This window comes from Vanacampus margaritifer, chromosome 18 (assembly GCF_051991255.1).
Source record: "Vanacampus margaritifer isolate UIUO_Vmar chromosome 18, RoL_Vmar_1.0, whole genome shotgun sequence".
NCBI classification, from domain to species: Eukaryota; Metazoa; Chordata; class Actinopteri; order Syngnathiformes; family Syngnathidae; genus Vanacampus; species Vanacampus margaritifer.
In genome coordinates, this window is record NC_135449.1 from 1180569 (window position 1) to 1197608 (window position 17040).

General features: G+C 46.0%; 2 protein-coding genes across 5 annotated transcripts in view; one reads left to right on the top strand and one right to left on the bottom strand.

The window, feature by feature from the left end:
* The first annotated feature begins 1291 nt into the window (after nucleotides 1-1291).
* LOC144038765 (uncharacterized) lies at nucleotides 1292-7663 on the top strand. The gene is made up of 6 exons (XM_077551487.1): nucleotides 1292-1696; nucleotides 2133-2353; nucleotides 3123-3323; nucleotides 5278-5434; nucleotides 6492-6715; nucleotides 6784-7663. The coding sequence occupies exons 1-6, from the start codon at nucleotides 1356-1358 to the stop codon at nucleotides 7005-7007; spliced, it is 1368 nt and encodes a 455-aa protein (XP_077407613.1). The 5' UTR covers nucleotides 1292-1355; the 3' UTR covers nucleotides 7008-7663.
* Nucleotides 7614-17040, bottom strand: part of kat6b (K(lysine) acetyltransferase 6B) — a 31976-nt gene continuing 22549 nt past the window's right edge. For all 4 annotated transcript variants that reach the window (XM_077550164.1, XM_077550165.1, XM_077550163.1 and 1 more), the window contains exons 13-17: nucleotides 16159-16390; nucleotides 14980-15139; nucleotides 13750-14022; nucleotides 12747-13032; nucleotides 7614-12051 (exon numbers count right to left, since the gene is read on the bottom strand). In XM_077550164.1, the coding sequence (XP_077406290.1) occupies nucleotides 9497-12051; nucleotides 12747-13032; nucleotides 13750-14022; nucleotides 14980-15139; nucleotides 16159-16390 (3506 nt within the window). In that variant the 3' untranslated portion in view covers nucleotides 7614-9496. The remainder of the gene's footprint in view (nucleotides 12052-12746; nucleotides 13033-13749; nucleotides 14023-14979; nucleotides 15140-16158; nucleotides 16391-17040) is intronic.

Consider the following 17040-nt stretch of genomic DNA (forward strand, 5'->3'; position numbering starts at 1 on the left):
TCGCAATTATTTTGGGCGACGTTAAAATAGGCAAAAATGTTGCCGGGTAGGTTACGGTCGAGGGGGGGGTCGACGGCCTACAAACGTCGTCTGGCTCGCTGGCCTGCCCAAGCAAGCAAGCTAGCAAGTAAGTGGATCAGCGCTCAAATGTGGACTTCAAATACCTCTTCATGCCTTGGAATGTGCGACAGGGGGGACGGCACTTTTTGGATTTGCTGATTTGAGGAAAAGATGGGAGGAAAGGAGGAAGGATTGTAGGCAGAATGAAAGAGGGAATGAGGAAAAAGAAGGCTGGCTTGGGGGACAAGTGGAAGCAAAGGAAAGAGGGAAGCACGAGATTAAGAAAGGATGGAATTGAGGAAGGAGGAAGGGAAAATTGAGAGGGGGAACATCAGGAAGAAATGTTAGAAGAGAGGAAGGAAGGAAAGAAGGAAAGCAGTAACAGATAGAGGGATGGAAGAATGGAGAGATGGAGGAAGCAAAGGAAAAAGAAGAGTTATGAATAAAGAAAGGGAGGAAAAAATGAAATGGAAGAAATGAGGGATGATTGGCAGGAAGGATTTGCTATAAGCAAGGTGTCCTTTTATGTGGCGCTTGGAAATGATTCCCGTTCAGACCACCAGGGGTCGCCGTTTCTCCATTGCAGCAATTTTGGCAGGTCTCAGACGGTAAGTCGCCAGGTTGCGACGGCTTTTCCTGCGAATGTGATTTCTTCACGATGGTCCGATTCAATTGCGCCACTTGGTGTGCGGCAGCTTGTAGTCTTTTTTTTTAAATTGTATTTAACATATATAGTTTAGCAGTGGGGGATATGTAGCATCGGTTTGCTTGGTGGGAGGCGCCGAGGAGACGTCATGTGTGTGCTTGAGCAGATCTCAGAAGATCAATAAGAAAAAAAAAAAGAGCCTGGGGCCTTTCTTGGCCACAAGTTGTATTTTTTTTAAGACATAAAAATCAGATGATGTCTCAATGGATGCTAATATATACAAACTGCATCCACTGGATTTGACTGCAGGATAGAAAAAGACTTCATCTCGTCTTTTTTCCACATTTTTTTTTTTTTTAAGGTTGACCTTGCATTCATCTGCATAATCTCGCTGCCAAAATGTTTAAAGAGCTGCCACCCGTTCCAGCTTTTTACTTTTGAGACTGTGATTCTAATGAGGTCATTCAGTGAGAATATTCCGCTGAATAGTATACGAAAAGACGACAAATAGAGAAAATGTGCAAATCATTGAAGTTCCAGTTCAGAAGGCCAAAGAGTATGTGACATGTATTTCATGTTCTTGAGCTCTGTGACATCATAACTGAGAACATGATGAGCACTCACAGAGCTAGTTGTCGGCTCGCTCAAAATGTTTGCCGAACTGGCCCGAGCAATAAATTGCTCACCGTGTGTCGTTCGTGCCTCCACAAAAATGGCTTCACATTTAGAGACTTTTAAAATGTTGAGAGGAAAAATGAGAAATTGCTTAACCTGTCTCCTTTTCCATGTGCTAGATTGTGTACAAAAAGCCAAAGTGGCGCAATCAGACCTGCCCCGACGCCCGAGGAGCTTACCCGGCCCCGGGGATGCGCCCCCCGCCAGGTACGAGAGCCCCCCAGCTTCGGAACTCCAGAGGCTGATGTGGACCAAGACGGGCAGCGAGTGCAACCACATGGACGAGGTCCAGCCCAGGATCTTTATAGGGGACATGTAAGTCGGACATGTTGAGCTTGGGACGCAACATCCGGTGGTTCCGAGAAAATAAACTTGGACGGAAGGTTTGGGGAAATTCAGCCCGATTCACTTTCAAGTAAGCAAGCCCGTCTATTACGAACGGGCCTGTCGTATCCGTGTGTGAAAATGCAGAGAAAGTTAGCCATTTTGGTCGGAAGTGGCCATTCTGGGACATGTCCAAGGGTTCGACAAAATTGAACTTGTCCTACAGATTTCGGAAAATCAGCCCCTAAAATCTGTTTCACTTTGCAACATGAATTTTGGTCGACGTGTCTGTCATGAGTAGACCTACAAAAAAACTCTTAAGAACCCGTGCCTGAAAACGCGCAGGAAGTCAGCCATTTTGGTGAGAAGCAGCCCCTTCAGACGTATACGAGACAAACGAATTGTTTTTCTCTCTGTCTCTCTTCAGGTACGCCGCCAAAGACAAGCGCGGCCTGCGAGCGCGCGGCATCAGCCACGTGCTGAACGCCGCCCACGGGAAGTTCAACGTCGACACGGGCGCCGGCTTCTACCGCGACATCAGGCTGACATATCACGGCGTGCAAGCCTACGATATGGTGACCTTTAACCTCAGCGTTTTCTTTCACAAGGCGGCCAACTTCATCCGGAGCGCCTTGAGTTCACCCACGGGTGAGAAGCTCGCCACGGCGGTTTGCGTCGATCGCAATCAAGCCGATTGGTGCCTCGACATACGAGTGACCTGACTCAAGGATTTTTAGAGAGCTGATTCTTTTTGACAAAAACGTATAAACCCATTCAATTTCAAATATTGCCGTGGTCCCAAAAACATATTTAGACATAAAAAAAAAAAAAAAAAAGTTTATTTACGCTAGAGCATACAGAGGGGCTTTGACGCAGCCTCTGAACTGAAGACAACGGTTGAAGCAATGGTAGCTATTAAGAAAAACGGCCAGCAGATGGCAGCAGAGTAAAAGAGATCAACCAGGGCCATGTTGAAAAAAGTTCTTTTCCCCACAGTTTTAAACAGATTTGTGAATAATGATGAAACTTAGCTATATGCTAATGCTAATTGTTGCAAAACGGAAACAGAAACATACTTCTTTTTTTCCCGATGAAAGACTTCTTAAGGTCGGTTCCATTTTTTTATAGCAATAGAACACAATATTCTGTGGGCCTTGCAAAATCTGTCCAAATCCAGTAAAACAGCCGGGAGCGAAGGGGTTTGCTTCAGTGAAAATGGCTGCCAGTGAATGAGTTAATGACGACTTTGTTGTCATATTATTCAGAGTTTTTTCTCTTGAAATCTTTCTTGTAGTATAACAACTTTATCCTCAAGAATTGTAACTATTATTGCAACATTTTGTGCTGTTGGAATCATGTTTTTGATGGTGTGTGTGTGTGTGTGTGTGTGTGTGTGTGTGTGTGTGTGTGTGTGCAGGGCGAGTGCTGGTACACTGCGCCATGGGTCTGAGCCGCTCGTCCACGCTGGTGCTGGCCTACCTGATGATCCACGAGCGGATGACGCTGGCCGAGGCCATCGCGGCGGTCAGCGTCAAGCGCAACATCTCGCCCAACCTCGGCTTCTTAGAGCAGCTGCGGGCGCTCGACACCAAACTGCAGACCGACAGACGCAACGGACGTTGTTGCTGTTGAAGTCATGTTCGCTGGCTTGGGAGTAGGGGGGGGGGGGGGCTGAGGATTAAAAAAAAAAGTCACAACAAAATAAATGAACGTGATCGTGTTTACCTTTTGTGGTTTGCTTACTTCATTCCCGCATTCTTGCATCTCAAATTGACTCTACATAGGAATGAATGGAAACAATGTTAATCTGTTCCAGATCTAACCCCCCCCCCCCAATTTTTTTTAAAGTGCTTTTTAATGAGAAAAATACGTTTTTTTAGCATTGTACTGCAAAAAAATAAAACATAAAACAATGTCAAGAATTTTTACCACTAAATATTATTTTCCTTATTGTATTAAAAATAAGAGTTATTTCTTTAAAATACATGTTTGAAAAAAATTATCTAGAAAATACAATACAAAAGCTTTTAAGGGAAAAATATACATTTCTTGAAAATGACTTTTTTATCAACTTTACCTCCAATGCTTTTGTACTCAAAAATATATACTGGTAGCCACAATTTTTTTTTTTTTTCAAAAAACACACAACTTCAAAATTTGTTTTAGCATTAAAAATAGATGACTTTTCTCCCCAAAATATTCTAGATAATGTTCCCAAACATTTTTTTTCTTGAAAATACTCACATTTAATTCGAAAATGTGTTTTCCAGAAAACCTAGAAAATTTGAAAAACTTTTCTAGAATTTTTTTTTTCCGTCTATGAAACCGACAACTTGAGTTTTCTCAAAAACTATACGCAATCGTCCAATTTCGTTGCCTGTAGGATATATAAGCCCTTTTCGTGCATGTTGAGGTCCTTAAGAAGGCCTAAATACCCCAAAGACAAGCCGGTGTCGTCACGTGTCACCGGCAAGGCAGCGCGCCTATAAATAAACCAACAAAAGGGATGCGAGATGACAAAAATAATCTTGAGAGGGCATGTGCACGGATCCGGGCGGGACTTAAAGAGGAAAGAGATGAAGGCGGCGGCTTGATAAGAGCCCAGAGCGACTGTCAACATGAAAAGGGTCGGATAGCGCAGGTTTAATGATGGCGCTGTCGAAATGAGTGATGAAGCCGAGGAGTGAGGACGCGTCGCAAAGTCGAGAGGGAAAAGTCGGCGTGACAACATTTTGGGTGACGATGCGGATCACGACTGTAAAAAGTGAAGCCACGTAAATGCTTTCTAAATGCTTACATTACCGCCTTATTCTTAAACAGATTTTTTATTTTAAACTCAAATTTAACACAAAAGCCCATTCTTTGTTTTTTTGTGTGCAAATGGATCAAAAATGAAGAAAACAAAAAATACGTTGACAGTTTCATTGGTATTTAAAGCCTTTTCCATGAACTGTGGCCGTTTTTGGTATGCGTAATATGTATGGCTGCAATGTGAAATGTTTTTCTATTTATTTTTTTGGACAAAAAAAATAAAATAAAAATAATCTAAAATGTCTAAAAGTGAATAGCTTGCAGATCCACAGAGCTTGATTTTTTTTTCTAAATTTTGTTATGTTACAGACTAAACTCTGTAATTTCACTTTTGAGATGCACAAAAAAAAAAAACTACACTCAACATGACAGCTAACTTTTTTTTAGCTTTAGCCAAAAATAAAAACGAAATTCACAAAAAATGACGTCTGACTGACTGGTGATAAAGTTTTGTTTTGTTTGGGCATTCATCCGTTTTTTTTTTTTTTTATGATCCAGGATTGGAGTGATATTTTCACAATTCAACAGTGCGAGTATAGCAGTGGAGTGCCTTGTGTGTGCGTGTGCGTGTGCTCGGAGGCGGGGGTGGAAGTGTTCCAGCGCGGCAGCTCGTGTCAGCCACATCATCACAGTCCCTAAAAATATCCCGGGCACGGGACGGCCGTTATACAATCGTCTCCTTGGCCGTGACTCGTGGCCGCCGAGGACGAGCGGCGTCGCGAAAAACGTCAACTCTTAAAGCTTTGGCCTGATTACGTAAGCGGGCCGAAGCATGTGCGAAGGAAGCCGCCGCGACGACGACGACGACGACGAGGAGGTCACGCCCAGCTGCTACGAGCTGGACAAGATCCTCAACCGGGGCTGCGCGGCGTACGCGGCGTACAACCAGGTGTGGCCTGGCGTCTACATTGGCGACGAGTGAGTAGGAACATTTCAAAACGTACTCCAACGATGCACACGCAACATTGCCTCAGCCTCAATTTCGCAACTTATGCGTAACGGTCACAATTTTGTATTATTTAAATTATTTTAAACTCCCGCCACCCCACTCAATAAAAAAAGTATTGATTTATTACATAACCAAGATTCCAATCACAGCCAAAGCATACTAATATTAATCAAACTTTTTTTTTCACTTTTTGATTGATTTTGATGATTTACTGTTTGGCTACTGTTTGAATTATAATAATTTTGGATTTTTCATATTTTTATTTTGTTTTGACTTTTGCTCATCAATTCACTTTGTTTTAACTCTTTTTTTAGTGTGTTAGTATTTTATTTAAATGCTTTGTTTTAGTTGAGTTTTTTTTTTTTAGTATTGGACTTTTTTAAATATATGGAGTATTTGTAGAGAGCAAGATAAAAAGAAAAAAGGTCAATAAGATCGTAATTTTGTAAGTAAAAATAAAAATCCTAAATGGCTCTTTTGTAGCTACAGAATTGTACAGCAATAATTAAAAATAGTATCAATACAAACAAATTATATAATTTATTTTTATTATACATTTATTATTCTAAATATTTATTATCAATATAATATTTGTATTATGTTTATCATTCTACTGTAGGCATTTTATAGTTATGTATTTTTATAAATTGATAATTTCTCAAATAAAATTAGTTTAACCTTCCTTTTTCTGTAGCTACAGAATTGTGCATCAATACCAAAATAATATTTCAAATGAACCCCGAAAGCACATGCATATTAATTGTCAATAGTGGGAAAAAACATTTTCACTTTTTTGTTTGACATAAAATGTAGTTTCAGTTATTTTTTTGTTTTAATTTATTTTGTGAAATAACTTTTTTTCTCTCTCCCAATTCTAGTTTCATTTATTGGTTAGTTTTTGTTGACTATAATAACTTTGGTATATGATTTAACAGCTGTGTCCGGATGTTGCAAAATGTGCCAAGAGTCTAAAAGACATGTTCATTGTACACAAACAATTGGACTGGATTCCTTTTGACTGTGAAGGGCGACGGCAAAAGACAAGTTGCAACTGAAGAAGTTGGGGATTACGCACATCCTGAACGCCGCCGAGGGCACGTGGAACAACGTGGACACGGGCGCCGGTTACTACGGCGACATGGCCGTGGCCTACCACGGCGTGGTGGCGTCGGACACGCCCACCTTCGACCTCAGCCAGTACTTTGTCACCGCCGCCCACTTCATCCAAACGGCGCTGGCCGACGATCGCAGTATGTAGAAAAACCAAAAAACGATTGATCTTGACGAGTTGCGTAACCGGCAGGAAATGTACCCGCAGACAAAGTGCTGGTGCACTGCGTGATGGGCAGAAGTCGCTCAGCCGCGCTCTTCCTGGCCTACCTGATGATGGCCGAGGGCATGACGTTGGCCGCCGCCGCCGAGCACGTCAAGACGCGCCGGAGGATCCTGCCCAACTGGGGCTTCCTCAAGCAGCTGCGGCAGCTGGACGCCAGGCTCGCCGACGAGCGGCGGGACCACGCCCGGCGCACCGAGTCCACATGACATCTAGGAGTGAACGACGCAACGTTTGAGCCACTGGGAACCCAAGTGGGCTAACGCCATTGTTGTCACGCAGACGAGTGATTTCAGGGAGGCAATAAAATCGGAGGGGTTCATACCTTGCAATCGTTACATCCGGATACGCTCGGACCACTTTTATCCACAACTGAGGTTTCGTCATAATCTTCAGCCTCGTTGAATCCTGGTCAGGTTCGTCTTGGACGCCTGAAAGAAAAGAAACTGCCATTAGGAAAAGTTGAGTGCAATTCTGACGTTGAACTCAAGAAAGACTTGGGAGTTAGCCTAGCGCTGCCCCCTAAAGGCCCGAATTGGAACTACACCCTTAAGATGAAATGAGCAAAATGCTCCAATTCTGTCCCACTCGTTTCCAAGTGTGAAATCTTACCAGCATCTCATGAACAGAAAGACGAGCTGAATGTGCGGATGGAAACACGCAAAACATTTCCGCTCCATATTTGACAAACAGAACAAAAGTTTTAAAAGGCATTCTGCAAAAATATCAAGGAACTTTAGTTTTCTTTATTGTTATATATAGAGATATAGATCATATATCATATTCTGGAGTGTACAAAGAGGGAGATATGCTCGCATATTTGGACAGAAATCCGTCTGCTTTATTAAACAGAAAGCTGCCTGGAGGAGATCTGTTACAAAAAGATTTCCCAATTGTACATACATAGAGCAATAAAACCTCTCAAAGCGCAACAGAAAACAGGACTAAAAGTTTTACATGTTTTTTTTTTGTTGTTTTTTTTTAAACTTTATTAGCATTAACAAAATATAATTTGATTTGTCACCTAATAAAAGGCCCGGTAGCTTGAAAATGGCTTGCTATTTGTTAAGCACGACACTTGTACAGTACTACTTCAATGCACTGTCACTAAAAGGAGAGACCCAAGCATGCTAAGGTTTGCCACTTTACAAAAAAAAAAAAAAAAAAAAAAAGGAAAGAAAAATACGTACAATAATTTAAATATACAAAGGCGCAAATATGGTACAAACTAAACGGTTTTGCGCGTGAGCACTGTTGGACAGTTAACACACTGAACAGGTTCCACTCGTGAGCAGGCACATGAAAAAAAAAAAATGGCTTCCACGTGAGGCTGCTACGCGGCGGCGGAAAAGCCCACCGACCTCAGAGCCTCGGAACCTGCCGCTAATTAAATAGAATTTCATTTCTTCTTCAACATCACCATGTCGTAAGGCTTCCCATCTTGGAGGAACAAAAATACTTCTTTTTTTTTTTAAACACATGAATGAAAATATTTGCATTCTTTCCAAGTGCTGCTGCTGGTTTTTGCCTTTAAAGAACAAAACAAGAAAAAATATATTTGATATATTTTATGACACTACTCACAAAAAAAAAATGTGCTTTTGGGTGAACTTTCAGGATGAACATAAAACTGCTCTATTTTAGATCTTCTAGAAGCAGCTGCAGACTCCGTTTTTGAAACGGCTTCTGCTTTTAAACATTTGCCATACTTTAGTGATCATTTTTTTCATATTGTTATTTCTGTAAATAAATCGAGGTCGGAGAAGCCAAAATCAGACCAGGTGCCAGGGTCATTATGACAAATACTAGCTATAGTCTAATGTGAGGGTTGGTTGGTGGTTACCGTTTAAAAGATGGAAAGGCCCGATTGAGACGGATTCCTTCTTAATTTAAACTTGACTTGTCCTAGAGGGCAGCTGGAGCGACAACACTTCCTGATCTCAAATTTGCCACTTTAGAAAGTGACAAATTTGTGTTTTTTTTCTCTCGGAATATTGCCCCCACCCTCTAAAAAAAATATATATATTTATACGTGACCCTAATACGCCGTCGTACTAAACCAATTATTGTTGTTTATTTGCTAATGAGTCGCTTTAACTATATTTAATTATTTATAATGAGCCGTTAGCCCAGAGGTGGGCAATGTCGGTCCTGGAGGGCTCCTCGGAGTCCTGCAGGTTTTGGAGGGTTTCCCTCTTCCAAAACAAGCTGATTCCAATCAACAGGATGGTTATCAGGCTTATGCAGAGTTCTTCTCCAACACAGCTGATATGTGAGCAGCTGTGTTGGAGAAGGGCAACATGCAAAACCTGCAGGACTCCGGCCCTCGATGCCAACCTCTGCGTTAGCCTGTTCAGATGTCAGATTAACCATCCTTGACTAATTAACAAAAATAATAATCACTAAAAGGTAAGTAATAGGTGGGTGTGACAATCAGTGGTACTTTAACTTCACTTATTGTTCGGCAAAAGCTGAAAAGCAAGAATCTGGCAAAGGCGCCGCCATCCGGTTTGGCTCTTGGCAAATGAGGCAATTGTGTCAGAAGTTGGATCCGCGCGCATTCATTTTAAGGGTCATCCCGGAATTTCACCCGAAAGTCCAACACGGCAAACTTTTTGCGAGAAGTGTCGATGACACAAACAAGAAGAACAAAGGCCAAATCAGTGCATCTAAAGCGAAAACACGCATCGGCGGCGGGCTACCGCCTGATGAAAGGCCCTTTCAGCGATTGCTTGGACATGCCCGCCGGGTTCATGTAACCATGGTGACCGGCCGGAGTGTACACCATGTTGCCGTGCGGCGGCGCCTGCATGGGCTGCTGCGGGTATGGCTGCGTTCCCATCATGCCCATCTGCATAGAGTACTGGGGCGACTGGTTCATGTAGGCGGCGTGGTTGCCGTGGTAACCGCTGTTCATCATGGGCTGGCTCATGCCGTAGCCGTTCATGGCGTTGAGCGAGGACATGTTCATGGAGTTGTAGGCCGGCGCCGGCATGATGTTGACGCTCATGTTGACGCGCGGCATGCCCGCCAGCGTCCGCGCCGGCGCCTGCATGGCCACGCCCTGGGACTGCCGCGCGTACATCTGCTGCTGGTGCTGGTGCTGGTGGTGGTGCGTGAGCGGCGCCGACTTGGAGCGCGCCGAGGCGTGAGTCTTGGCCGCCATCTGGGACTGGATGCGCTGAGCCGGCGGCACGCCCATGTTGCGTTGGAGCATCATGGCCGGCGGCGTCATGGCGGCCTGCACCTGCGGGTTGGAGACGCGGTGCGGGGTCTGCGGCAGGCCCACCAGGCCGGAGTGCTGCGAGGACAGCGAGGGGGTGTTGGCGTAGGACGTGATGGGGTGCGAGGGAGCGTGGTTGAAGGGCAGCGAGCGCGGGTGCTCGATGAAGGTGTTGGTGAACTGCTGCAGCTTGGCCAGGCTGAGGCCCGACGACTGCGGGTAGTGGCCGCCGGCGTACTCGCCCTGGTGGTTGATCCTCTCGTAGAGGGCGAAGTTGGGGTTGCCCGACTCGGGGATGTCGGGCAGCTGCATGGCGGCGGCAAAGTTGGCGGGGATGGCGCACTGGGCGGCGGCGGCGGCGGCGTCCTGCTGATTGTGGAGGTTAAGCGCGGCGTGCTGATTGTGCTGGCTGAGCTGATTGTGCTGCAGGTGGTGATTGTGGTGGTGGTTATGCTGGTTGTGTTGATTGTGCTGATTGTGGGGGCCGTGCCTGCCGTGCGCGCCGCGCTGGTTGGCGCTGGGGGGCCGTTCGGCCGCCACCACGCAGCCCTGCGGCGACTTGACGTTGCAGTGCGGCGGCGAGCTCAGGCTGTTCTGCTGAATCATGCCGCAGCCGGCCGGGTTGACGGCGGCCATTTGCTGGCTGACGGCGCAGCTGCTCTGGGCCATGCCGCCGTAGGGGCAGCCGCCCTGGGGGGGGCCGGCCCCGCAGACGCTGCCCCCCATGGTGGAGTCGTAGCTGCTGGGGTTCTCGTAGTTCTCGGTGGTGCTCTCGATGCTGCCCAGGTCGCTGAAGCCGCTGTCCACCACCTGCTGCGAGTGGTCCGACACCGACGGCACGTCCATCATGGGGCTGGTCTCCATGTTGTGGATGGACGGCACCGAGATGGCGCTGTGCTCGGGGCTGATCTGCGCGTAGCCCGCCTCCAGGATGGACACGGCGGGGCTGCTGACGGAGCGCACCGACTGGCTGGGATGCGACTGCGCCGAGGAAAGCGGGCTGCTGTGGTCCGAGGGCGGGCAGTCTTCCACGGGGGCGTACGTGTGCACGTTCCTGCAGGCGTCCTGGCTCTCCACGCAGTCCTGGAACACCGCGTCACCTTCGCTCTCCCGCGTCAGGGACCGAACGGCCCGCACCGTCTCGGAGTCGATCTCTGTGCAGATCGGGGGGCCGTCCCTGAGCGCGGGACTGAGGGGCGGCGCGTGACCCTGCCGAGGAGCGGGCGCACTTTCCTCTTCGGACTCCTCCGAGTCGCCAGCTGCTCCAGAAGGAAGCCCTTCGGCCGGAGGGCGTGGCGACGCTTCTTTCGTTTCCGCACGTGCCTTCTGGACGCATTCAGGGGCGGCGGTGGCGGCGTATTCTTTACAGAGTTGCTGATTTGACGCGATGTCGGCGTCTTCTTCTTCGGGGGCTAAAAAACGTTCATGTGCTTCTTTTGAAGCTTGCGACGCCTCGAGATGGAAACTCTCAGGCGCTGTTGTCTTGTCATTGCTTTCGTCTTCATCGCCATCCTCGGTTCTCGTCATCGGCTCCTCCTCCTCGTCGTGATGATCAGGCGACGCCGCCACTTCCGCGCTACTATCCACATCCTTGGTCGGGCAGTCCAGCTCGCGCTCACTTTCTTGCTGCTCATCATCTCGATGCTCCGGAGAATCGTCGTGGTTTTCGTTGGCGGGCGACATGGCGACGGGCGAGGCGGCGCGTGACCCAACGGGGGACCTGGACTTGGACGAGCGACGGCCAGCCGGGCTCGGGGGCTCGGATCGGAATGTCGGTCGTGCCGAGCGTCTGGCCGGCCTGCCGGCGTGGAGCTCGCGTTCCGGTTCTCCCTGCGCCTCCTCGGCCTGGATGCGGTGCTGCTCCGCCTCCATGGGCGTTTCGGGCGGAGTGTAAAGGTTGAGCTTGAAGCCCATTTTGCGCTCGTTCTTCAGGCGCCACTTTGGGGGCCCTCGTTTGACTCCTTTGGGCCAACCTTTCTTTCGCTTGACTGGACGAGGTCTGACGGGTCTCTTGGAGAGGACGTCAACATCTGCACATAAAAAAAAATAATGCAGCAATAAGGTGCAATCTAATGCAGACTAATCTAATGTTTCATAACTTTCATATCCATTGGTAGCTTCACAAACAAGTTGAATTAATTCCAGGACAAGATCATTGTAAACAGAAACTACCAAAATAAACTAAAATTAAAGAACATTTTCATTAAGTAAATATAATAAGAAAGAAAATGCTTTTTAAAACAACGAAAATTAACCCCAAAAAGTTTTTGTCTGTCAATTAATATAACACATTATCTTTCAGGGGTTAATCCAGCCATCCATCCATTATCTACCGCTTGTCGGGTTGCGGGTTCATTAATTTCAGTATTGCTGTGCATCGTTTGAGAATCATAGTTTGCTTCATTACACAATACTTAGTAACCTTATTCTTTTTATTTTGTTTGTTTGTTATAATTTGCACTTGACAAATATTTAATATATTGAAAAATCTGAAGCTCATTCTAAAATGAATAAAAAAACTAAACTAAAACGAAGCATTTTCGAAAAATAAAAACAAACTGGCTCTAAAAACTAATAATGAACTGAATTTAAAAAACAAAAGAAAAACGAACTCAAAACTCAATGTATTCCATTCATTCGAACCCCAACCTCAGATCTGTGAGGCGTATGTGCCAACCACTTGGCCACCGTGTCCCTAAATCCATTTGCAAATTCCTGCTGGTACCTTCATCCCAGTGTTGAAGATCATCCATCTGCACTTTCTCCTTGAGCCTCGGTCGACCTCTCCGCCGTTTCACCGGCGCCATCTGCCGCTTGTTTTCCTCCTCTTCATCTTCCTCCTCCATGCCGCTCACGCTGCAGGTGCGCGCCAACCGAGGCATGGGACTCTCATCCTCAGAGTTGTCGAAGGGCTCGTTGAGGACCTCGGTGGTCTCAGAGATGGTCTCCGTTGTGACGCTGCTGTTGATTGCCTTTCTCTTGCGGCCCCTCTTCTTCAGCGCCAAGCTCCTCTGGAACACAACAACACCAACACAAATGAAAACTCCAGGACAACGTGGCTGGTCGGAGAGAGAAATGTGAAAAGTTGGGTGGACATATGACGGCAAATTGACTTTTTAATGGCTAGTATACAAAGAGTGGCCAAGAATTCTTGTTCCTTGGGGTATTTCGCCCAGGACTTTGCAAAGGCCTAAATTGCTTAGAATTGTGTAGTAATTAGTTTTTTTTTTAAAGCACAATAATGTCTCTAATGCAGCATCGGTACAGAGAGGCCACAAATGAGATGGCAGAAAAAAACCCTAGTTAGGCTATTGACATTTTCCTGCCGCGACTGCTGCCTTCTTGTGTGCCTCGTAAGACGAAATCAATAAATGGAACGACCACACTGTAGAAAATGTTTCCATATTGTTTTTCTGGCTGTAATATCGACTCATGCACCAGGGGGCAGCGGCATATAGGCAAATGTGAATCTGACGGCAGTGCAAACTACATTTCCTGCACAAATACAGAATATCAAAAGCTAGCATCACAAAGTGTGCCAGTGAGGCTAAAGGGGTGGCTACTGTACAGTTAAAAAAAAGCAGTGGCAGCAACTGATGGATTCATCACATTCTTTGTGATGGTAAATTTTGGTTTTATTCGATCCCACGCCCAGACGATCAACGTTATGGGAGAGCATCACATTTCGGGGGGAGCGCGAGTCACAGCATCACGAAACAGTAAGTCACCTTTCGCTTGGCCGCCAGCATGGCGTGCGCCTTTGCGAGGACGGACGGCGAGTCATCCGAGTCCACGTCATTGTCCGCTTCTTCCTCGTCCTCGCTGACGTTCGGCGCCGGCTGGACACGTCTGCTCCACAACGGGGCGTGGCGCCGCTCGTACGTCCTGTAGGGCACTTTGCAGTGCATCTTGGTGAGCGTCTGTCTGTGGCTGTGAGTTGCCGCGTGGCTCCCTCGCTCCTCTTTCTCCCAGCAACTGGCCTGCTGCTTTAGACGCTCAGACTGCAAAAAGATGCAAAAACAATGTTTTTTTTTTTTTTATCATATTTGAGTGTATAGTTAGGGTTTTAACTAATGATACGGGTAATTTTTAGAGGAGGGAACGGTGATTAGTCATATTTTTTTTTGAGGGTCGATTTTAAGTAGTCAAGGAGATGATAAACTCTTAATTGCTGTACAGTAGACCTCCACATACTTGTGGTTTGGCATCCACGGATTCACAAAACTTCCCCCCATTTTCCGTGGAAAGCATGTATAGAATACTTGATCAGCGTTTGTAAAAAATAAATTCATTTATTTTCAATGTATTTCAGTGGGTGTCAATTATACGCAGATGTTCGCTATTCCTGGGCTGGCCTAGTCGCTCTCCTCAGCGAATATCGGGGACGCACTGAAAAGTGGCGTCAAAATAAGAAAAAAAATGCCAACGCCAACTCTTAACTTCGTTGCCATGAAGCATATTTGTTTCAAATTCCGTTTCAAATTTGCAACATTTTTGAATGTATATCTGTTCATTTGAGACATTTAGAGAATAGGAAACCCTATTTTAAAATTTGAAATAAAACCGCAGAGAGCAAAGAAAAACTAATTTTACTAAAAGTTAAAATGTCACTTATTTGTGTTTGAATTTCTAACAAAAACAGGGAGTTCTTCGTCTCAGCAGCATCTCTTAGAGAGATAAGTCATCATTTAAATTAAGCCATTCATAGTCGCCTGACGTTAACTCAGGTTTACTGTAGCCTATACTGTATGTACAGGTGCAAAATCCAGATCTGATGTGGGCCAATCATTCAAAAGTGTGCATATTAAGTGCCGTGAAAGGCGTTGAAGTGATTTGCAGCAATGTTGGCAGCGCGTGCGCGCCGCCTGCTTTGGCCTCCGTTTGAACTCGCCAAGCTAATCATGCAAATATTCAGAGGCAGGCGAGCGTAAACACGCGCCGTCTGAGTGGGAACCTACGTCCATCACCGCCTCCCGCTCCTCCTGGGACGGGACGGCGTTGCGCGACGTGGAGCGCGTCCAGCGCAGGGCTTCGGGGTCCACGTCGCGTCGACGCGGGTCGCTCCGCAGTCTGTCCATGTGCCGATGGATCAGTCGTTCTCTTCGGATCAGCACCACCCTGAATCGCAGGCAATAAAGCTCGTTGTGTCAAAGGTCATTCACGACAACATACTTTCAAAATATTTTGCTATATACTTGTCCATTTTCTATAATCGCAGTTCACTTGGTTTTCACTTTATGGGGATTTAAAAATTTGATATTGCACTTTTTTTATGTTGCTGGATTTTGCAGTGATCGTTTTGACACATTTTCATTTTTTGACACAAGTTACTGCAGACTCACATGGCAAAAAGTGTGAACCAAGAGGAAATAGTGGTTAAAAGACAGAGAAAGTCCCAACGTTTGGGATCCTTTCACACTTTAAAAAGGAAGAAAGCGTCTACTGCAAACGAGAACTGGCTTACACAACTGCATGTCTACGGTAAAGCAAATGTTGTTCACTAGTTTAACAAAGGCTAACAATGCTAGCTAAAGCAAATTTACCGAACAAAATAAACACATTAGTACATTCATACACACAACTTATGCCCAGAGGAGCACATCACGCAAAGCGGCTAAAATGGTTAGCTGGTAAACAGCCAGCCGCAATTCTGAAACAACAGCCAACTTAAAAAATTTTTTTTTTAAAGCCACACACATTCAATGTCACAGATACTGCAGTGTAGAATGTGAGGATCGTGCCCCTCCATGCGTAAACAATAGTTGCACCTCACATGAAGTGTTTGTTTTCATTATAGTTATTATTAACGTTTCCAGAATACTATCATGGAATATTGATAATATTTTCATCTATCGCGGGAAGTTCTGGATCATAAACGCCCCAATGTACAAATATATGTGAATTTCCGCAGGAGCAGGTTAAAGTTAAAGTACTGCTACAGTCCTAGGGGGTGCTTAACCTGACTTACTTTTGTCAATATTCCACCACACAAAATGGATCCGCCGTTAAAAATACCCGCTGGCCTGGATAAGTCAGATGACGCACACGGACACACACACACACACACACACACAGAAGGCTGCGCGAGAGCGAGCGAGAGAGAAAGCGAGCCCAGCGGTGGCGGCGTGCAAACTGACCGTCCATCCTGCCTGTCAATCATGCCGAGGTGCTGCAGAGTGGCGGCGATGTCGTGCGGACACATCCCCGTGGCCCTGCTGATGCCTTTAACACTGACGTGTTTATTTGGCTGCCTATAAAGGTACTCCAGGATGACACTTTTCCAATACGCCAGGTAGGATAAGCGACCCAGATCTGACAGCGGCTTCTCAGGGGAGCCGGCTTGTCCTTCTTGCCTGGTGAGAAGGTAACCTGAAGGGGGGAAAAAAAAAAATGCTTTAGTCGAGGGAGAAGCAGCTTAATTCAGATTTTCAGATTGCATTTCCGTCGTCGCGAGGAAAGTGACATCGCGCCCGGCTTGGGATTTCACCTTCAAATAGTCAAAGAGAAGCAATCAGTTCTCTTCTCCTCCAAGAGTTACGATGGACGCCGGCGGGAGAGAAATAAAGATGCGACGAAACATAGAGGGGGGAGCGAGGGGGGGGGGGGGTGCTTTCTTTCAAAGAGACTGTATGAGCGATGATAACAAGCCAGCCAAGAACAACAAATATGGAAGTGCGCGTAATTAGTTTCATAGCAGCTCCCCCTCCTTCCCGCGTCAAGGGTCATCCATTATGAACTGCACGGAATTAATTTACGCTTTTTAATGCGCGCCCACCGCAGAGAAGCAAACAAGCAAATCTAATCGACAAACATTGAGCGCGTTATGTTCAGAGTCATGATGAAAATACTCATCGCTGAAATTCACAGGAGGATTCGTCACACTTTAAGCACTTTTCCAACCATTTATAATGTATTAATCACATGTGGCATGCTTTCGTCAAGATACCCCAAGGATTATAGACATGCAGTGGTGTCTTGAGATATGAGTTCATTTTATTCTGTGACCACAGTTGTAACTC